A 23,228-nucleotide genomic window follows, 5' to 3' on the forward strand; every position below is an offset into this window, starting at 1 on the left:
TTTCGTATTCCTTATTAAAATAACAGTAATCATGCCATTTTTTTTAACCACTCCTTAAATTGGACATTAGGTCACAGATAGGTAGGGAAAAAGAATTTTGCAGGGTCCCTTTTAACCCTCTTAAATTTAAGGTTTAGAGAAATAATGGCATGGTCAGATATAATGACCTCTTTAATATCTGAGCATATTTCTACGCCTAGCAAATTTTCTGAAACCAAGAAAGCGTCTATCCTAGACATTGTTTTGTGGCTGTGTGATATACATGAAAAACATCTTATGTCTGGATTCTCCAATTATCTTTAAGCCTTAGATTCTTACATACATTCTTAAGTACCTTAGTTTCCAATCAACTATTTCTATTCATAGATGGTTTTAACCTGTCCAAAGTTGGGTACATTACCATATTTAAATCACCTCCCAGAATTATATTTTCCACACCATAATTCATTATTTTAACTTGCATCTTGTTACAAAATTTTTTGTCTAAACTATTGGGACCGTAAATATTACATAGAATCAGAGGTCTTTCCTGTACTTCGATATGCAAAATTATAAACCTTCCCTCTATCTATCTAATTCTTTTGCCAGGATTTTATGGTCTAACTTTTTGTTGAATATTATTGCCACTCCTCTTTTCCTTGCTGTACATGGTGTTGCCACCACCTCCCCTACCCACCCTACTTTAAGTTTGTCTAATTCCTGCTTTTTCAAATGGGTTTCTTGTAACATTACTATGTCCGCGGCATGTTTTTTACATTGCTTCAGAATGCTTTTCCTTTCCGGATGATTGTTGGCGCTAAAAATTGTTCAACTTTCTTTTGCGTTGTGCATCATACTTGGCGCAAAAAAAATAAATAAATATTTTACCTTCCTATATGCTTCTTACCTTCTTTATGCTCAAAGGGCTATGCTATTTGCTTTTTTGTCATTTTAGCATTTGCATTTTTTCCCATTCCTGAAACTGCTATATGTGGAAATAAGATATATTTTTGTTTAATGTTATTTTTTCTTTTACATTTTACAAGATGTCTCAATCTGATCCTGTCTCAGAAGGAACCATGCTGCCTGAACACAGTTCTACCAAAGCGAAGTGTATCTGTTGTAAGCTAGTGGAGATTATATCTCCAGCTGTAGTATGTAACAGTTGCCATGATAAGCTTTTGCATGCAGAAAATGGTTTTTATTAGTGCTAGTACAGTATCTGTTGTTCCTTCACCATCTTAAGTACATGATATCCCTGTTGATATGAAAAATATTGCTGATGCGATACAGAAGGCTATGGTTGCTAATACCGCATTCAAATAAACATAAAAGGTCTTTTAAAACTTCTCATAATTCTGATGAAATTTGTAATGACCGAAAACATACTGATATATCCACCTCTGATCCGACTTCAGACATTGATAAATCAACTTATCTTTTTAAGATGGAGTATATTCGTTCTTTGTTAAAAGAAGTGTTGATAACTTTGGATATTGAGGAGTCTGGTCCTCTTGATAATAAATCCAGTAAACATTTAAATTATGTCTATAAACCTCCTGTGATTACTCCTGAGGTTTCTCCTGTTCCTGATGCTATTTCTGATGTGATTGCTAAGGAATGGTCTAAACCTGGTACTTCTTTTGTTCCTCCTTCAAGGTTTAAAAAGTTGTACCCCCCCAAACCACTGAGAATGAAGTGAGTTCCCTAATATCTTCCTTACACCTGCCTGCCCCCTTGACCCTATCCCTTCTCTGTCCTCTACCCTCACCCCAGCTCTTACTCACATATTCAACCGATCCCTTACTACTGGTTCATTTCCATCATCCTTCAAACATGCAAAGGTCACCCCCATCCTCAAAAAAACCTTCCCTCGACCCCAATTCTCCTGCAAACTACCGCCCCATATCACTACTTCCGCTAGCTTATAAAGTCATGGAAAAGCTAGTTTTCGATCGCCTAACACACTTCCTATTCTCCAACTCACTGCTTGACCCCCTGCAATCTGGCTTCCGTCCCCAACACTCAACTGAGACTGCCCTCACCAAGGTTACTAACTATCTTCTTTCTGCTAAAAACAATGGCCACTATTCTATACTTATCTTACTTGACCTGTCTGCTGCCTTTGACACTGTTGACCATCCCCTCCTCCTACAGACTCTGTTTCCTTGGGCTCTGTGACATTGCCCTCTCCTGGATCCACTCTTATCTCTCTAATGGGTCCTTTTCTGTCTCATTTGCTGGCGGCAACTCCTCCATTGCCTCTGTCTGTTGGAGTACCTCAAGGCTCTGTTCTAGGCCCTCTACTCTTCTCTATTTATACTTCCTCACTGGGTAAACTTATCAGTAGCTATGGCTTCAACTATCACCTCTATGCTAGGAATACTCAGATCTACCTATCCACCCCTGCACTCTCTCCTTCTGTCTTTTCCCACATCAGCGTCTGCTTATCTGGCATTTCTTCCAGGATGGCCTCTCGCCACTTAAAAATCAACATGTCCAAGACTGAGCTTCTTCTAATCCCCCCCCCCCCTCCCCCAATTTAATTCTACTCCAGTTTCTAACTTATCACTGTTGGTGACACCACTATCTCCCCATCACCCCAAGTCCACTGCCTAGGAGTTACACTTGACTCCAATCTGTCCTTCATACACCACATCCAATCGCTCTCATCATCCTGTTGCAAACACCTACGCAATATCTCCAAAATGCGTCTTTTTCTGAGTGCTGAAACTACTAAACGGCTAATCCATTCCCTAGTAATTTCCCGTCTTGACTACTGTAACAACCTACTAACTGACCTTCCTCTCTCCCGCCTATCCCCCCCTTCAATCCATCCTAAATGCTTCTCCCCCCCCCCCTTCAATCCATCCTAAATGCCTCTGCTAGTCTAATCCACCTCTCCTGACGCTCTGTATCCGCTGCACCCCTCTGTGAGTCCCTTCACTGGCTCCCCATTTACAGCAGAATTAAATTCAGAATTCTCACTCAAACCTACAAAGCCCTTACCAATGCAGCCTCCCCATACCTGTCCTCACTCATCAACAAACATACTCCAGCCTGTCCCCTAAGATCCAACAACGATCTACTCCTTGCCTCTTCTACCATCACCTCCTCTCATGCTAGACTACAGGACTTCTCTTTTGCTGTACCAACCCTCTGGAACGCACTTCCTCGAGCTGTCAGACTTTTCCCCCAACCTCTCCTCATTTAAACGCTCCCTAAAGACCTTCTTGTTTGGTGAGGCCTATCGCCAAATCAGTAACTAATTGATTCCACTTGCCTAATAGTTGCCTCATTTAACTCCACACTAACATCATTCCCACCTTTTCAGTCCCCACCTCCTGTTTCTCACCCTCCTACCCATTTAGATTGTAAGTTCCCATGGGAACAGGGCTCCCAATTCCCCCTGTATTTGTTTGTTAAATTTTGTCTGGTGTCTCATATTGTACTGTCCTTTTACCTTTGTTACCCATGGACAGCGCTGCGGAATCTGTTGGCACTTTATAAATAAAGAATAATAATAATTATCCTTTGCCAGTGGCTGTTAGAGTTTTGGGAAAAAGTCCCTAAGGTTGATGGGGCTATTTCTACTCTTGCTAAGCGTACTACTATTCCTATGGAAAATAGTACCTGTTAAGGATCATTTAGATAGGAAAATTGATTCTTATCTAAGGAAAGCTTATTTACATTCTGGCTATAGTCTCAGACCTACCAGCTTTATGGCTCAAATCATGAAATGCTGAGATTGTATCTAGATTACTATATCATTTCAGGGTAATTTGTTTGGTTCCCTGTTTGATTCCTTTATTTCCACTGTTACGGGAGGGAAGGGAGTTTTTTTGCCCCAAGATAAAAGTCTAAGGGTAAATCTAAAGCTTCTAATCGGTTTTGTTCCTTTCATCAGAATAGAGAACAGAAAACCGCTCCTTCCCCTATGGACTCTGGCTCCAATTGGAAGCCATCTTCGATTTGGAATAAATCCAAGCCTTATAAGAAACCAAAGCCAGCCCCCAAAACTGCATGAAGGTGCGGCCCTCAATCCAGTTCTGCTGGCGGGGGCGGATTGAAATGATTTTAAGACGTTTGAGCAGGTTCCGTTCAGAATCATTGGATTCAGACTATTGTCTCTCAGGGGTATTGAATAGGTTTCAGAATAAGACCTCCTGTGAGAAGATTTTTTTTTTTTTTCTCTCACGTTCCAACAAATCCTGTGAAAGTTCAGGCCTTTCTGATGTGCGTTTCAGATCTAGAGCTTTCAGGAGTAATTATACCAGTTCCACTTCTAAAACAGGGTCTGGGTTTTTATTCAAATCTACTCATTGTTCCCAAGAAGGAAAATTCTTTCAGATCAGTTCTGGATCTGAAGTGTTTGAATCAATTTGTAAGGGTCCCAACTTTCAAGATGGTGACTATAAGGACTACTCTGCCTTTTGTTCAGCAAGGTCATTACATGTCCTCAATAGACTTACAGGATGCATATCTTCACATTCCGATTCATTCAGACCACTATTGGTTTCGGAGATTCTCTTTTCTAAACAAGCATTACCAATTTGTTGCTCTTCCATTTGGCCTAGCAACAGCTCCAAGAATATTTTTGAAGGTTCTCGGTGCCCTTCTATCTGTAATCAGAGAGCAGGGTATTGCAGTGTTTCCTTATTTGGACGATATCTTGGTACTGGCTCAATCTTTTCATTTAGCAGAATCTCAAACGAATCAACTTGTGTTGTTTCTTCAAAGACATGCTTGGAGGATCAATTTACCAAAGAGTTCCTTGATTCATCAGACAAGGGTCACCTTTTTAGGTTTCCAGATAGATTCAGTATCCTTGACTGTCTTTAACAGACAAGAGACAAAGGAAATTGGTTTCTGCCTGTTGAAAACTTCAGTCTCGATCATTCCCTTCAGTGGCTATGTGCATGGAAGTTTTAGGTCTCATGACTCTGCAGCATTGGACTCGACCCCCCTTTGCTCGTTTTCATATGAGACCTCTGCAGCTTTGCGTGCTGGATCAATGGTGCAGGGATTATACTTGGATATCACTAATTAAATACTTAAATCCCAACATTCAACTCTCTCTGTCCTGGTGGTTGGACCATCATTTGATTATTCAAGGGGCCTCTTTTGTTTGTCCTTCCTGGACTGTGATTTCAACAGATGCAAGTCTCACAGGTTGGGGAGCTGTCTGGGGGTCTCTGACAGCGCAATGAGTTTGGAATCCTCTTGAGGTGAGGTTACCAATCAATATTTTAGAACACTGTGCTATTTTCAGGGCTCTTCAGGCTTGACATCTATTAAAGAGAGAATCATTCATTCGTTTTCAGACAGACAATATTACAACTGTGGCATATGTCAAATCATCAGGGTGGGACTCGCAGTCCTTTAGCGATGAAATAAGTATCTTGGATACTTTCTTGGGTGGAATCCAACTCCTGTCTAATTTCTGCGATACATATCCCAGGTGTAAACAATTGGGAAGCGGATTATGTCAGTCGTCAGTCTTTTACATCCAGTGGAGTGGTCTCTCCATCCAGATGTATTTTGTCAGATTGTAGATGTGGGGTCTTCCCGAAATAGATCTGATGGCTTCCTATCTAAACAAGAAGCTTCCCAGGTACCTTTCCAGGTCCAGGGATCCTCAAGCGGAGATGGTGGATGCGTTAGCAGTTCCTTGGTTTTACCAACCTGCTTACATTTTTCCGCCTCTGGTTCTTCTTACAAGGGTGATCTCCAAGATCATAATGGAACAATCGCATGTGTTTCACCAGCATGGCCTCACAGGTTTTGGTGTTCAGATCTTGTCCGGATGTCCAGTTGCCAACCCTGGCCACTTCCTTTAAGGCCAGTCCTTCTGTCTCAAGGGCCATTTTTCCATCACTCGCTAAATTTGAAGGTATGGATATTGAACGCTTAGTCATAGAGGTTTCTCTGACTCGGTGATTAATACTATTGTACAGGCTCATAAGTCTGTTTCAAGGAAGATTTATTATCAAGGGTTGGAAAACCTATATATCATGGTGGTTTTCTCATAAATTCACTTGACATTCTTTTAGAATTCCTAGAATTATTCAGTTTCTTCAGGATTGTTTGGATAAAGGTTTGTCTGCAAGTACTTTGAATGGACAAATCTCTGCTCTTTCTGTTTTATTTCATAGAAAGATTGCTAAACTTCCTGATATTCACTGTTTTGTTCAGGCTTTGGTTCGTATCAAGCCGGTTATTAAATCAATCTCTCCTCCTTGGAGTCTTAATTTGGCTTTGAAGGCTTTGCAGGCTCCTCCTTTTGAACCTTTGCATTCTTTGGATATTAAACTACTTTCTTGGAAAGTGTTGTGTTTTTTTTGGATATCTCTTCAGCTAGAAGAGTTTCCAAATTGTCTGCTCTCTCTTGTGAGTCTCCTTTTCTGATTTTCCATCAGGATAAGACTGTTTTGCGGACTTCGTTACATTTCTTCCTAAGGTTGTGAATTTTAACATTAGTAGGGAAATTGATGTTCCTTCCTTGTGTCCTAATCCCTAAGAATACCCTTGAAAGATCTTTATATTCTTTGGTTGTTGTAAGAGCTTTGAAATATTATGTTGAAGCTACTAAAGATTTCAGGAAGACTTCTAGTCTATTTGTTGTCTTTTCTGGTTCTAGGAAAGGTCTGAAAGCCTCTGCCATTTCTTTGGCATCTTGGTTAAAGCTTTTGATTCACAAGGCTTATGTAGAGGCGTGACAGTCTCCGCCTCAGAGAATTACAGCTCATTCTACTAGATCAGTCGCCACTTCTTGGGCTTTTAATAATGAAGCTTCTGTTGATCAGATTTGCAAAGCAGCAACTTGGTCTTCTTTGCATACATTTACAAATGTTTACCATTTTGATGCATTTTGCTTTCTCTGAAGCAGTCTTTGGTAGAAAAGTTCTTCAGGCAGCTGTTTCAGTTTGTTTCGTTTGCTTATGATTGAAGTTTTTTTTCTTGAAATTGATGTGAGAGAGACTTATTTTTTTTTTTGTGGATTTAATTTTTTCAATGGAAATAGCTGTTTTTATTTTATTCCTCCCTTTCTAGCGACTCTTCTGTGGTCTTCCTCATCTTGGGTATTTCTATCCCATACGTTACTAGCTCATGGACTCTTGCCAATTACATAAAAGAAAACATAATTTTATGTAAGAATTTACCTGATAAATTAATTTCTTTCATATTGGCAAGTGTCCATGAGGCCCACCCTTTTTTTTGGTGGTTTTGATTTTTGTATAAAAGCACAATTATATTTCCAGTTCCTCTTTTTTGTATGCTTTTTTTACTCCTCATTTTATCACCCCACTACTTGGCTATTCATTAAACTGAATTGTGGGTGTGGTGGGGTGTTTATTTATAGGCATTTTGAGGTTTGGGAAACTTTGCCCCTCCTGGTAGGATTGTATATCCCATACGTCACTAGCTTATGGACTCTTGCCAATATGAAAGAAATGATTTTATCAGGTAAGTTCTTACATAAATTCTGTTTTTAAACCACTAAATTCCAATTTACTTCTGTTTAATTTGCTTCCTTTTCTTGTTATCCTTTGCTGAAATGTTTATCTAGTAAAGCTCAGGAGCAGTAAAGAACCTAGGGTCTAGCTGCTTATTGGTGGTTGCATATATATATACCGATTGTCATTGGCTCACCTATGTGTTCTGTTAGAAACCAGTAGCGCATTGTGGCCCCTTCAACAAATGATACTTAGAGAATTAAACAAATTAGATGATAGAAGTAAATTAGAAAGTTGTTTAAAATTGTATTCTCTAAAGCTTCTGGACCGGATGGGCTACCTAATGAATTTTATAAAATTCTATCTCTAGAAATCTCACCACACACCAGATCTTTGTAAATTATATAATTATATGTACACTGATGGAGAGACGGTAGCAAAATCTTTTTCAGCTTCTTACACAACTTTAATTCTTAAAAGTGGGAAGGATCCAACTCAGTCATATAGACCTATTGCCTTATTAAATTCTGATTATAAGATTTTCACTTCAATTCTCGCCCAAAGACTGCAAAAAAATACTCGTTAATATTATCCATAAAGACCAGGCCGGGTTCTTAAATGCTCAAAATTCCTCAGCAAAAATTAGAGAGGCCTTGGTGACATCAGAATTTTTTTTTCAATGTGGAGGTGACGGGGGGGGGGGGGGGAAAGGGGCTGCCCCTGATCTAGCGGTGATCTCAGTCGATGTCAAGAAGGCATTCGACACAGTTCAACATGATCATCTTTTTTTTTTTTTTTTTCCTAGAAAAGTTCGGTTTCAGAGGAAGTTTTCTTAGCTTTATTAAAAACTTCTATGACCAACCTTATACGAAAATAATTGTAAATAATATACTCTCTCCGCAAATCATGCTGGGTTGGGGAACCCGCCAGGGCTGCCCTCTGTCCCCCTCTCCTCTTTAATCTCTGCATTGAACCTTTAGCAATCATGATCAGACAACAACTAGAAGGCATTAGAATAGGTAAATATGAACTAAAAGCCCTCTACGCAGACAACATACTTATCTATAAGATATTAAAACCAATGTACCTAAACTGCTACAAATCATTAGTCAATTTGGCTCATTTTCGGGCTACAAAGTAAATACCACAAAATCAAAATTATTTTGGCTTAGAAGAAATAATAGCTCCCTTAGTAATATTCCTTTTCGCTTGGTCCAAAATTCATTTAAATACCTTGGCATCAATATTCCAAGTAATCCAAAAGATTTGTATAATCTTAATATACCCCCAGTTTTATCAAACTTTAGAGAAAAGCTTAGAAGTTGGGAAAATCTACCACTTTTTATCTCTGGACGAATAGCGCTACTTAAGATGGTTCTCTTTCCTAAATTGCTTTACGTCTTACAGAATACTGCAATAATGCTTTTAGAGAGAGATGTCCGGGTGATAAATAGTATGCTCAGAAGATTCATTTGGCAGAACATAAGACCTAGGATTTTGCTGATTAAATTATCCTCTTCAAAAGCCTATGGAGGCTTTGCCTTACCGGATATACGGCTGTACAATCTCGCTTTTTTAGCGCGAATAGTGGCTGACTGGATCTTCTCCAAGGATTATGTTTTGAATAATGAACTCGAAGAAAGAATCTGTGATCCATATCTACCAAGGGCACGGATACACTGTGAGCCAAAAGTATGGCCAACTAGTATTAGAGCACTAAAAATGTTTCTTAATCCATTAAGGGCCTGGTGGAAGATAGGAAAGCTTTTGGAAATAAATTGTCGGGTTTCGCAACCCCACATTTCAGGCAGGCTTGGATTCATTGGTTATTTAAAATTGGCATTTATCAGGGTTGGATAGGATTGTTTATTTTGCTGATCAAGAGAAAAAATGTATTGTATGTATGTAGTTTTGAGGAACTCAAGAATGATTTTAACCTTTCCAATAAGGAGTTTTTTTGCATATTTGCAGACAAGGCATTATGCCTTAGATCTAATGAAGGCAGCCAAATGGCGCTGGGACTTAGGTAGCCTAGAGGGTTGGCTTACTTTAGTAAAGGGAGGGCTGATGTCCATCACCGCATGTTACCATTTGCTTGGAGATGGCAAAGGGAAGTATCTCCTTGGAAAAGTTGCCCATGAATTCAATGTTATCAATAGACAATATTGATATCAAATTTATACAAACCTCCATTCACAAGGTATCTCTGGCTACGCTCTCAGCTACATGGAGGGAGCCTCTCAAACGTTTACACAAGTACTATTATACCCCTGAAAAAGGGTATAAGCTTCGGAACCCAAATTTCAATAAATGTCCCAAATGCTCCCTGATGGCTGCAGATCTGATAAATATGCTTTGGAACTGCCCATTGATTAGGCAGTTTTGGTATAAAATAGAATTCTGGATGAAGATGTCACTTAAGATCTCCCCCCTGGTGCTTTCACTGACGCAGGTTATGTTTTGTTTAAAAAAAACCAGGAAGAACCTCAGCTTAATGAAAAACTAATTATTTCAATTATCCTGGCGGCTAGATATTTAATTTTTAAGAAATGGAAATTAAGAGATCTACCGGCTGTGACTGGAGAACTGTGGCAAACTTTTTTTTCTCTTGTTAAGTGTATTCAGTCCACGGGTCATCCATTACTTATGGGATATATTCTCCTTCCCAACAGGAAGTTGCAAGAGGATCACCCAAGCAGAGCTGCTATATAGCTCCTCCCCTCACATGTCATATCCAGTCATTCTCTTGCAACTCTCAACAAAGTAGGAAGGTCGTGAGAGGAGTGTGGAGTTTTTTTTACTTTAATTATTCTTCAATCAAAAGTTTATTTTAAATGGCACCGGAGTGTGCTGTTTTTCTCTCAGGCAGTATTTAGAAGAAGAATCTGCCTGCGTTTTCTATGATCTTAGCAGAAGTAACTAGGATTCACTGGCTGTTCTCGCACATTCTGAGGAGTGGGGTAACTTCAGAAAGGGAATAGCATGCGGGGTCCCCTGCAAATGAGGCATGTGCAGTAAAATATTTTTCTAAGGAATGGAATTGACTAAGAAAATACTGCTGATACCGATGTAATGTAAGTAACAGCCTTAAATGCAGTAGTAGCGACTGGTATCAGGCTGATGAATGTATGTGCAGTAAAGTAATTTTGTAAGGAATGGAATTTGACTGAGAAAATACTGTTAATACTGAAGTAATGTATGAGCCTTAACTGCAGTAGAAGCGACTGGTAGCAGGCTTATTGATAACACTACATAACCTTTAAAAATGTATGTTTAAAACGTTTACTGGCATGTTAATCGTTTTTGTGAGGTACTTTGGTGATAAATCTTATTGGGGCATGATTTTTTTCCACATGGCTGACGTATTTTTCTGCATAGAAATGGTTATCTGTGGTATCCCACTGTTGTAATATGAGTGGGAGGGGCCTATTTTAGCGCTTTTTTGCGCAGTAAAAATTCAGTCACAGTCTTCCTGCTTCTTCCTCCTTGATCCAGGACGTCTCCAGAGAGCTCAGGGGTCTTCAAATTTCATTTTTGAGGGAGGTAATCAGTCACAGCAGACCTGTGACAGTGTGTTAGACTGTGATAAAAACGTTAATTGTTAAATTGATTATCCGTTTTTGGTATTTAGGGGTTAATCATCCATTTGCTAGTGGGTGCAATACTTAACTTAATACATTTCCTGTGAAAATTTGGTTGCTATAACTGATTTGGTTCATTGTTATTTCAACTGTGACAGGTTTTTGTGCTTCTTAAAGGCGCAGCAGCGTCTTTTATATTGCTTGTAAATTTATTGAAAGTATTTTCCAAGCTTGCTAGTCTCATTGCTAGTCTGTTTAAACATGTCTGACACAGATGAATCTGCTTGTTCACTATGTTTGAAGGCCAATGTGGAGCCCCATAGAAATATGTGTACTTAATGTATTGATGTCACTTTAAATAAAAGTCAGTCTTTATCTGTAAAGAAATTATCACCAGACAACGAGGGGGAAGTTATGCCGACTAACTCTCCTCACGTGTCAGTACCTTCGCCTCCCGCTCAGGAGGCGCGTGATATTGTGGCGCCAAGTACATCAGAGAGGCCCATACAAATCACTTTGCAAGACATGGCTACTGTTATGACAGAAGTATTATCTAAATTGCCAGAATTAAGAGGCAAGCGCGATAGCTCTGGGTTAAGGACAGAGCGCGCTGATGATGTGAGAGCCATGTCCGATACTGCGTCACAGTTTGCAGAACATGAGGACGGAGAGCTTCATTCTGTGGGTGACGGATCTGATCCAGGGAGACCGGATTCAGAGATTTCTAATTTTAAATTTAAGCTTGAGAACCTCCGTGTATTGCTAGGGGAGGTATTAGCGGCTCTGAATGATTGTAACTCGGTTCCAATTCCAGAGAAATTAGGCTGGATAGATACTATGCGGTACCGGTGTGTACTGACGTTTTTCCTATACCTAAAAGGCTTACAGAGATTATTAGCAAGGAGTGGGATAGACCAGGTGTGCCCTTCTCCCCTCCTCCGATATTTAGGAAAATGTTCCCAATAGACGCCACCACACGAGACTTATGGCAGACGGTCCCTAAGGTGGAGGGAGCAGTTTCTACTTTAGCTAAGCGTACCACTATCCCGGTGGAGGATAGTTGTGCTTTTTCGGATCCAATGGATAAAAAATTAGAAGGTTACTTTAAGAAAATGTAAAACGGATGCCGTCGTACATTTAACCAAACTTACGGCTAAGAACTCCGGATTCGCCATCCAGGCGCGCAGAGCGCTATGGCTTAAATCCTGGTCAGCGGACGTGACTTCTAAATCTAAATTGCTTAATATTCCTTTCAAAGGGCAGACCTTATTCGGGCCCGGCTTGAAAGAAATTATTGCTGACATTACTGGAGGTAAGGGTCATACTCTTCCTCAGGACAGGGCCAAATCAAAGGCCAAACAGTCTAATTTTCGTGCCTTTCGTAACTTCAAGGCAGGAGCAGCATCAACTTCCTCCGCTCCAAAACAGGAAGGAACTGTTGCTCGTTACAGACAGGGTTGGAAAGCTAACCAGTCCTGGAACAAGGGCAAGCAGGCCAGAAAACCTACTTCTGCCCCTAAGACAGCATGAAGAGAGGGCCCCCTATCCGGAAACGGATCTAGTGGGGGGCAGACTTTCTCTCTTCGCCCAGGCTTGGGCAAGAGATGTCCAGGATCCCTGGGCGTTGGAGATCATATCTCAGGGATATCTTCTGGACTTCAAAGCTTCTCCTCCACAAGGGAGATTTCATCTTTCAAGGTTATCAGCAAACCAAATAAAGAAAGAGGCATTTCTACGCTGTGTACAAGACCTCTTAGTAATGGGGGTGATCCACCCAGTTCTGCGGACGGAACAAGGGCAAGGATTTTACTCAAATCTGTTTGTGGTTCCCAAGAAAGAGGGAACCTTCAGACCAATCTTGGACCTAAAAATCTTAAACAAATTCCTCAGAGTTCCATCATTCAAAATGGAAACTATTCGAACCATCCTACCCATGATCCAAGAAGGTCAGTACATGACCACAGTGGACTTAAAGGATGCCTACCTTCACATACCGATTCACAAAGATCATTATCGGTACCTAAGATTTGCCTTTCTAGACAGGCATTACCAGTTTGTAGCTCTTCCCTTCGGGTTAGCTACGGCCCCGAGAATTTTTACAAAGGTTCTGGGCTCACTTCTGGCGGTACTAAGACCGCGAGGCATAGCGGTGGCTCCGTACCTAGACGACATTCTGATACAAGCGTCAAGTTTTCAAATTACCAAGTCTCATACAGAGATAGTTCTGGCATTTCTGAGGTCGCATGGGTGGAAGGTGAACGTGGAAAAAGAGTTCTCTATTACCACTCACAAGAGTTCCCTTCCTAGGGACTCTTATAGATTCTATAGAGATGAAAATTTACCTGACTGAGTCCAGGTTATCAAAACTTCTAAACGCTTGCCGTGTCCTTCATTCCATTCCACACCCGTCAGTAGCTCAGTGCATGGAAGTAATCGGCTTAATGGTAGCGGCAATGGACATATTTCCATTTGCGCGCCTGCATCTCAGACCGCTGCAATTATGCATGCTAAGTCAGTGGAATGGGGATTACTCAGATTTGTCCCCTCTACTAAATCTGGATCAAGAGACCAGAGATTCTCTTCTCTGGTGGCTTTCTCGGGTCCATCTGTCCAAAGGGATGACCTTTCGCAGGCCAGATTGGACGATTGTAACAACAGATGCCAGCCTTCTGGGTTGGGGCGCAGTCTGGAACTCCCTGAAGGCTCAGGGATCGTGGACTCAGGAGGAAAAACTCCTCCCAATAAATATTCTGGAATTAAGAGCAATATTCAATGCTCTTCTAGCTTGGCCTCAGTTGGCAACACTGAGGTTCATCAGATTTCAGTCGGACAACATCACGACTGTGGCTTACATCAACCATCAAGGGGGAACCAGGAGTTACCTAGCGATGTTAGAAGTCTCAAAGATAATTCGCTGGGCAGAGTCTCACTCTTGCCACCTGTCAGAGATCCACATCCCAGGCGTAGAGAACTGGGAGGCGGACTTTCTAAGTCGCCAGACTTTTCATCCGGGGGAGTGGGAACTTCATCCGGAGGTCTTCGCTCAACTGATTCTTCGTTGGGGCAAGCCGTAACTGGATCTCATGGCATCTCGCCAGAACGTCAAACTTCCTTGTTACGGATCCAGGTCCAGGGACCCAGGAGCGGCGCTGATAGATGCTCTAGCAGCCCCTTGGGTTTTCAACATAGCTTATGTGTTTCCACCATTTCCGCTGCTTCCTCGACTGATTGCCAAGATCAAACAGGAGAGAGCATCAGTGATTCTGATAGTGCCTGCGTGGCCACGCATGACCTGGTATGCAGACCTAGTGGACATGTCGTCCTGTCCGCCATGGTCTCTGCCTCGGAGGCAGGACCTTCTAATTCAGGGTCCTTTCAACCATCCAAATCTAATTTCTCTGAGGCTGACTGCATGGAGATTGAACGCTTGATTCTATCAAAGCGTGGCTTCTCGGAGTCGGTTATTGATACCTTAATATAGGCTCGGAAACCTGTTACCAGAAAAATTTACCATAAGATATGGCGTAAATATTTGTATTGGTGTGAATCCAAGTGTTACTCATGGAGTAAGGTTAGGGTTCCTAGGATATTGTCCTTTCTACAAGAGGGTTTAGAAAAGGGCTTATCTGCTAGTTCGTTAAAGGGACAGATTTCTGCTCTGTCTATTCTTTTACACAAACGTCTGGCAGAGGTTCCAGACGTTCAGGCCTTTTGTCAGGCTTTGGCTAGGATTAAGCCTGTGTTTAAGACTGTTGCTCCGCCGTGGAGCTTAAACTTAGTTCTTAAAGTTCTTCAAGGTGTTCCGTTTGAACCCCTTCATTCCATTGATATTAAGCTGTTATCTTGGAAAGTTCTGTTTTTGATGGCTATTTCCTCGGCTCGAAGAGTCTCTGAGTTATCGGCCTTACATTGTGATTCTCCTTATCTGATTTTCCATTCAGACAAGGTAGTTCTGCGTACTAAACCTGGGTTCTTACCTAAGGTAGTTTCTAACAGGAATATCAATCAAGAGATTGTTGTTCCATCATTATGTCCTAACCTTTCTTCAAAGAAGGAAAGACTTTTGCATAATCTGGACGTAGTCCGTGCCCTGAAGTTCTATTTACAGGCAACTAAAGATTTTCGTCAAACTTCTTCCCTGTTTGTCGTTTACTCTGGACAGAGGAGAGGTCAAAAAGCTTCAGCTCCCTCTCTCTCCTTTTGGCTTCATAGCATAATACGTTTAGCCTATGAGACTGCTGGACAGCAGCCCCCTGAAAGAATTACAGCTCATTCTACTAGAGCTGTGGCTTCCACCTGGGCCTTTAAGAATGAGGCCTCTGTTGAACAGATTTGCAAGGCTGCGACTTGGTCTTCGCTTCATACTTTTTCAAAATTTTAAAAATTTGACACTTTTGCTTCTTCGGAGGCTGTTTTTGGGAGACAGGTTCTACAGGCTGTGGTTCCTTCCTTTTAAAGTTCCTGCCTGGTCCCTCCCATCATCCGTGTACTTTAGCTTTGGTATTGGTATCCCATAAGTAATGGATGACCCGTGGACTGAATACACTTAACAAGAGAAAACATAATTTATGCTTGATAAATTTATTTCTCTTGTAGTGTATTCAGTCCACGGCCCGCCCTGTTTTTTTTTTTTTAAGGCAGATCTAAATTTTAATTAAAACTCCAGTCACCACTGCACCCTATGGTTTCTCCTTTCTCGGCTTGTTTCGGTCGAATGACTGGATATGACATGTGAGGGGAGGAGCTATATAGCAGCTCTGCTTGGGTGATCCTCTTGCAACTTCCTGTTGGGAAGGAGAATATATCCCATAAGTAATGGATGACCCGTGGACTGAATACACTACAAGAGAAATAAATTTATCAGGTAAGCATAAATTATGTGTTTTTTTTTTTTTTTCTTTTTTTCTTTTTTATCCCTGTCTCGCTTAGACTGTGGACTTTGCACACATGACCGAGCATTATGTGTGATATCTATGTCTATTTAATTCATATTGGAACAAGAAGAACAGGGACTACTGTACAATACATATTAACCTGCTTTGCTTGCAATTAACAAATTAACAAACTTCAGCAGGTTTTTGACACTGGTATGCAAAAGTTAGCTTTTTTAAACAAACTTTTTAATAGTACAGCAACATAGACTTGTGGATAACTACCCAGGTGTAGGTAAGATGTGACAGACAAAAATGGAGGCATCCACAAATACCATGAAACCTACAATTGCAAAATGCAACAAGAGAATACAGTCAGATTCCGAAGGTATATTACAGAGCCGAACTTGGTAATATGTATATGCGAAGGGTACAGTAGACTGCCAACACAGTGCAGGTTGCCAGGAAGCTGGAGAAGCCCCGATCCTATTTTGTCTATTCCAGATTTCCAGCACTGAATAGGTATAAGCAATTGGCAGGGGGACCCTTCTGAGAGTTGGCTATAGCCAAACAAAAAAAAAAAACCCAGAGGAAGAGTCAGGCATACTTATCTCAAGTGTACTGTGGTGCCTGTATCAGAAGTCAGGTGCTGAATGGATCCTTGCCGTTGCAATTGTGTTGTAGATAAAGGGGGTTAAACAGGCTTTCTTCATCTGTTAAACCCCCCCCCCAAAATAAACACAACCCCCCAAAAAGCTGTGAAACGGATCTTTAGTTCACTCTACTTAAAGGGACAGTATACTTGAAAAGGTTTAAAAAGAAAGATTATCCCGGGGGCGTGTCCAGGTAGTGGTCATGTTCGGTTGCAAAATTTAGAAGCTCCCAATCTCATGGAGATGATCTACTTATTATCCATGAATTAACTTTTATGATCCAGTACCATAAAACATAGCAGCCACGCTACAAAGCACGGCTGTTACAAGTAATACCAATCTTGTAACGAGCAAACTTTCTGGAGCGCTAAACCGGACTGATGCCATGCCCACTCCACTTATCAAGAGGGTATAACTTAGAGAAGGACCCCTATGAGCTACCAGCGGATTAAACCCCCCCCCCCCCAGCGGACTTCAGTGCCTCTTATACCGCTGGTTAAAGAAGTCAAGATCCCAATGTATTAGAGGTGCACTCATTATCCTCTCCTACCCTAAACACCAGAGTACGGTCCTAAAGCTAAATAGGACGGTCCATTACTAGGTAACTAAGGCTTTCACAAAGTTCTATTGGGTATAACCATCCAGGAAACACCAGTTTCACCCTCACCATCTAGATTAAATATATTATGCTGCTAATGTATAGTTTAATTTGATATACTATATTCAATTTCACTGATGCTTTTATTCTCACTTTATTCATGTGCACTACCTTTAGAACTCTTATGTGTATATGTATTGTATGTGCTATCCTTTAAGAAATCATCCAATATTAGAATACATGGTCTTGTGTCAATATGCTATTAACCTACCAGATATATTTTTCATATGTTATATCAGTTTCTCATTTGTCCCATTGTGTTCTAAGGTCCAAAAGTGACCAAGTCAATTGATAGCTCCCTCACCCTTGTAACACTAGACTGTTGGGGCCCAAAAGTCACCCCCTGAGTAATTGGGGGAACATTCGCTAGAATACAAAAATTAGGTTTCCTTTAAGTGTCAAAAATTATCCTACCAGTTATGGTTTATGATACCATTCCCTTTTGCAACTCAATGTTTCTGCTTTCACATATGCCTCCAATCATAATTACTTTTACTCTACTATGTAAATGTACATATTTTATTTGATATGTTTTAAACCTCAACAAAAGACTAAAGTTTTAACCCCCCCTTGTATTACCATTCCCCAGTTTTGCATAACCAACACTGTTATATTGATATACTTTATACCTCTGTGGTTACCTTGTTTCTAAGCCTCTGCAGACTGTCCCTTTTGTCTCAGTTCTTTTGACAGACTTGCATTTCAGCCAATCAGTGCTGACTCAAAAATAACTATGGGAGTGAGCACAATGTTATCTATATGGCACATATGAACTAGTGCAGTCTAGTTGTGAAAAAAATCAAAATGCACTTACATAAGAGGTGGCCTTCAAGGGCTTAGAAATTAGTGTATGAGCCTTCCTAGGTTTAGCTTTTAACAAAGAATACTAAGAGAACAACGCTAATTTAGTTATTAAAGTACATTGGAAAGTTGTTTAAAATTGCATGAAAGCTTAATTTTGACTATTCTGTCCCTTTAACTAACAATTATCTAGACTTCTGTACTAACTCAAACTGAGGTATGTAGGTAGGGCTGGATATATTTCTACATTTACTAGTGGCCATCGCACCACCATTAATATCGTATGTGTGTGCAAGATAGAACTAACGCACTCACACCTCCATTGTTTGCTATAAAACACAGAAAAGGGATTTTATAGTCCCTTGCTGGTAATAACACACAGAACAGTTATTTAATCCAAGGCTTGATAAATGCCTTTGCATTAATTTCCTATTCCCCTCCCCAGTTATTCTACTTATGTTTACGCGGAACTCTTTAATAGATGTGTGTGGCTCATGAATATAAATGTCACTTAAAGTGAATGTAAATTTTGATGCTAAAGTGCCCAGTTTTAAAAATTTGATTAATAACAGGGGCACTTTAAGTCATCAAAATTTACATTTCACTCCTGTTGTGAAAAAAAAACTTGCCTTTTAATCTTGACAGCAGCTCCAGCTTCCTCTACCCGTCACAAAGCCTCTTCCTGGGTCTAAAATGAGGAATCCGGCTTCCTCCAATCACAGCGTTGAATCATACACTGATTCCCCCAGGGGGGAAGCCGTAATTGGAGGATGACCTATCCATCATTTCTGACATCAAAAATGACTTGCGACGACCGGAGGAAGGTGGAGCTGCTGTCAAGTTTAAAATGTAAGGTGTTTTTTTTTTTTTTTTTTTCTCACAAAAGTGAAATGTAAATTTTGATGAATTAAAGTTCCCCTGTTTTTAATCAAATTTTTTAAAACCGGGCACTTTAGCATCAAAATTTACATTCACTTTAAATATATTAAGTTGGCAGTGCCTATTGTTGTAGCTAGGCTAGAAGTCGTTCAGGAGCTGATATTTGTTGCTGCCTGGTTGGACAGCACAAATTAATGTCTTGACTTTTTAAGTTATCCCAGGAGCTGCATCCCAGTACTACAGTCTAAACCTACAACTGTCCTCTGCAACATTTGGTTGCAATTCCTTTAAATCTGTTTTGTAGTTTGATTTAAAAAAACAAGCAGAAAAAATACAGCAAAAATAATTCATAGATGACGCAAGAAGTGAATACAATTTGCATTCGTTTTTGCTGCTATTTTGCCCTGTAATTAGTTAATTGGCTTCTACTGTAAATAAAGTAAAGTAATTTTTATATTAAATGAAATGTAATCTGTTTATTGAGTAAAGTAACATTCACAATAACTTATTTGTTATCTATTTGTATGATTAATTTGAAGACAGTAATGCTTAAGACAAACCATGGTAGATTAAATGGACATGAAACCCAAACTTTTTCTTCCTTGATTTAGGCAGAACATACAATTTTAAACAACTTTCCAGTTTACTTCTATTATCGGATTTGCTTCATTCTCTTAGTAACTTTTGTTGAAGGAGCAGAAATGCACTACTGTTTGCTATCTCAACATATGGGGTGAGCCAATGACAATATGTGGCCACCAATCATTAGCTGGCACCCAGGTGCTTTGCTACTCCTGAGCTTTCTTATATAAACACTTCAACAATGGATAACAAAAGGAAGCAAATTAAATATTAGCAGTAAATTGGAAAGTTGTATAAAAGTGTATGCTCTGTCTGAATCCTGAATGTCTAATTATGACTTTACCGCCCTTTTTAAGTGGATTTTATCTGCTTTTTGGTCAGCAGCCTGTAGGTGGACAAAACTTACTAGTAAATAATCCTATTGCATTGGCTGAAAAAAATAATTTTGGCACTTAATTTTTTTTCATGTCTGCAAGAAAATCTGTAATCCCAGAATGTTCTATTTTATATTTAGGTTTTAGCGGATAATACAGGGGGGTGTGTGACTTATTTTTTAGTTTGTGGCTAATGTTCTGATTTTATTTTTTATTCAGGTTCTCATACAGGAGGTGAATGAATACCAGGTGTGTAGTTTAATTTTTTTTATGTATTATATATTTTTATTTTTTTAAATTAAAAACCTATGTAAACCTCTAGAAACTAAGTAAAGTCATCAAAGTTCTTAAATTAATGTATAGTTCAAGTGTTCTACAATTTTTAATAAAGAAATTCTGTTTCATTTCACCATTGGATGTTTTTCTTAGGTTATATCAATATGTGTATTTTTAAATTCCTAGTATGTGTTTCTTTGGCCATTTTCCAAAGGAATACAGAGAGGGTGCATGATGACAACTGATGATTTAGACTTTAAAAAAAAAAAAAAAAATTAAAATTGATTTATTGCTTTTGTTTTTGCATGGGAAATATAACTCAAAATGTCATACATGTTATATTGTTTGCATGTGCTGTGTTTAGCAGCAGTTTTAATTGCATTTTATCCTCCAGTAGACTGCAGGCACTGCTTTTACAGGTGTCTGTAGCCATCTCTAAGGAGATTTTTTGTTGTTGTTTTAACTAAACACAGGGTCTGCGCCCTAGACATGTGTATTTGGCAGTTTCGTTTGCTGCAGAATGAGGAAGAAGGCAGCCGATCTCGGCATTCGGCTCTTTTCAGAGACGGATTTCTTGTGAAAGTGCAGCACACGAAGATCTGTGTAAATCCAGAGCGGAACTGTTGAATACACGTCTATAAATTCATGTTTGGTTTAAAAATGAGATCGACAGTAGTCCTAGTTCAATTAGGTAAACTGCGTTGAACCATTCCACCATCTATTTCTAATAAATCATACATTTTACAGCTGTTTGTTAGTACTATCAGTTCAGGTTTTTATAGGGCAAGTCATTCCAATTACTAGTGGGATATTTAACTCCTGGCCAGCAGGAGGAGGCAAAGAGCACCACAGCAAAGCTGTTAAGTGTAACTGACTTACCCATAACCCCCAGCCATTCAGCCGTAGGAAATGGAAAAAAGGAAGAAAGACAAGGGTGAAAAAGTGCCTGAGTTTTACTAAAAAAACCTGCCAAATTACGAGGATGGGGTCGTGGACTCAATGACCAGAAAGAAATTTATCAGGTAAGCATACATTTTCATTTTCTTTCCTTTGGCATGGAGAGTCCACAAAGTAATTCCAATTGCTAGTGGGAACCAATACCCAAGCTAGAGGACACAGAATAAACAGGGAGGGAGACAAGTCAGGAGGACCTAAACAGAAGACACTACTGCGTGAAGAACTTTTCTCCCAAAAGAAGCCTCAGCCGAGGAAAAAGTATCAAATTTGTAGAATTTGGAAAAAGTATGCAAAGAGGACCATGTTGCCGCCTTGCAAATCTGTTCCACAGAAGCTTCATTTTGAAAATCCAAGAAGAGGAGACAGCCCTAGTGGAATGAGCCGAAATTCTCTCAAGAGGCAAACGAATCAAACTTCTCAACCAGAGAGACAGAGTAGTAGAAGTGGCCTTCTGACCCTTATGCTTTCCAGAGAAAACCACAAACAGGGCAGAAGATTGCCAAAAATCTTTAGTATCTTGTAATTAAAGACGTTCCTTTTGAGGAGGAGGATTAGGACAAAAAGAAGGAACAAATACCTGATTAATGTTTCGATCCAATACCACCTTAAGGAGATACACCAATTTAGTATGAAGGACCGCCTTATCTGCATTAAAAATAAGGAACGGGAATCACTGCAGATCTGTTCAGAGACTCTGCGAGCGGAAGATAAAGCAAGTAGAAACAAAACCTTCCAAGATAACAACAATCTTGTATCAAAACCATGCATCGGTTCAAAAAGAGCCTGCTGCAAAAACTCTAACTCGATTAAGGCTCCAGGGAGGAGCAACAGGTTTAAACACAGGCCTGATTCTAACTAGGGCCTGAACAAAGGCTGAGCATCTGGTAAGTCTGCTAGATGTTTGTGCAAAAGTATAGATAAGGCAGAATCTGACCCTTTAGAATACTGAATAAAGCAAGAGGTGCGGACAGTTCGTGATTTAAAGCTAACAATCTTTATTCCGAAGTAGGTTAAAATCAGGAACAAGCACAAAAATAGAAGCTGAGTCGGTGTAGCACCTAGATTGGCTTACGCGTTTCGGCGTAAGCCTATCTTATATCATACATAGTAAAAACTGATTGGTTAAAACGACATTAACAACAATTGTACACCTGTTCAGCTAGTTAGAATTAGACCTATCACGTTCAGATACAAGTTACTCTGGCATATCGGTAAATTTTAGAAACCAGGAAAATAAACACTTGCAAGTATTACAAATATGAAAATTAGGGATTAATACATCAACCATATAAATGTTGTATGATCAAACATAAGTGTATACATATGTAATTGTACAAGTTCGGCAACAAAAGGAATAAAAACAGAATCAAAGACAAAAAATATCAAATGGGTGCAGGACATAACAAGAGCTTAACCCTTTGCTGCACATGCTACCATGATAATCCATCAGGATTACATAGAATCGCTTATCAGACTAGCAAATTTAATTTTATGCCGCAAGTTAGTATGTAGAGCAAATAAAAAAGCAACATTCACGGTCCAAGTACCCATCAATTTACTTACAAAGTCCGTGTACTGGTGTAAACAGAAAATATCACTTATAAATATAAAGTATTCAAATACATGTTGTATATATTAACAATATCACCAAAATAATGTATCAAAGATATCACAAACAATATTACAGTATATCCTATTTGGGTATCATCTTCCGCTAAATACAACAGGGACGCATATATCATGCAAAAACTCCTGTTATTATTTGTAACTTATTTGACATGCACAAACTTCGGCTCATATTTAAAAATATTTATATTTGATAGTAAATAATAATCTATATTAAACATGGAATGTACAATGAAAATCCTTGCAGTAACAAGATTTTCTCTCAATATCACACAGACCTCCTGATCATATGACCATAATATGTCATTTTATGCATCTGTAGCAAAAATCATTAATCATCTTTTATGCCGCTAATACTAGAATATATGTTAAACACTAGGATCTAGAATAGGGTAAAGATCATTCATCTTTAATAACTAGTTGAAAGTAATGTATCCCACAGGGCTCTCAGTACTAAAACAGTGAAAATGATGTATCAAACAGGTTTCTCACTCATATAACAGTGGTAAATTCTCATCAACCTCTATACCAAAT

General features: G+C 39.5%; 1 protein-coding gene across 1 annotated transcript in view; it reads left to right on the forward strand.

The window, feature by feature from the left end:
• The window catches only part of BRWD1 (bromodomain and WD repeat domain containing 1), a gene marked incomplete in the record, with an annotated part of 1,309,461 nt that overhangs the window by 34,847 nt on the left and 1,251,386 nt on the right, over positions 1-23,228 (forward strand). Inside the window, 1 exon segment of the mRNA XM_053705925.1 lies at positions 20,055-20,084. Coding sequence (XP_053561900.1) covers positions 20,055-20,084 — 30 coding nt within the window.

The sequence above is a fragment of the Bombina bombina genome, chromosome 3 (genome assembly GCF_027579735.1).
Source record: "Bombina bombina isolate aBomBom1 chromosome 3, aBomBom1.pri, whole genome shotgun sequence".
Taxonomy (NCBI): domain Eukaryota; kingdom Metazoa; phylum Chordata; class Amphibia; order Anura; family Bombinatoridae; genus Bombina; species Bombina bombina.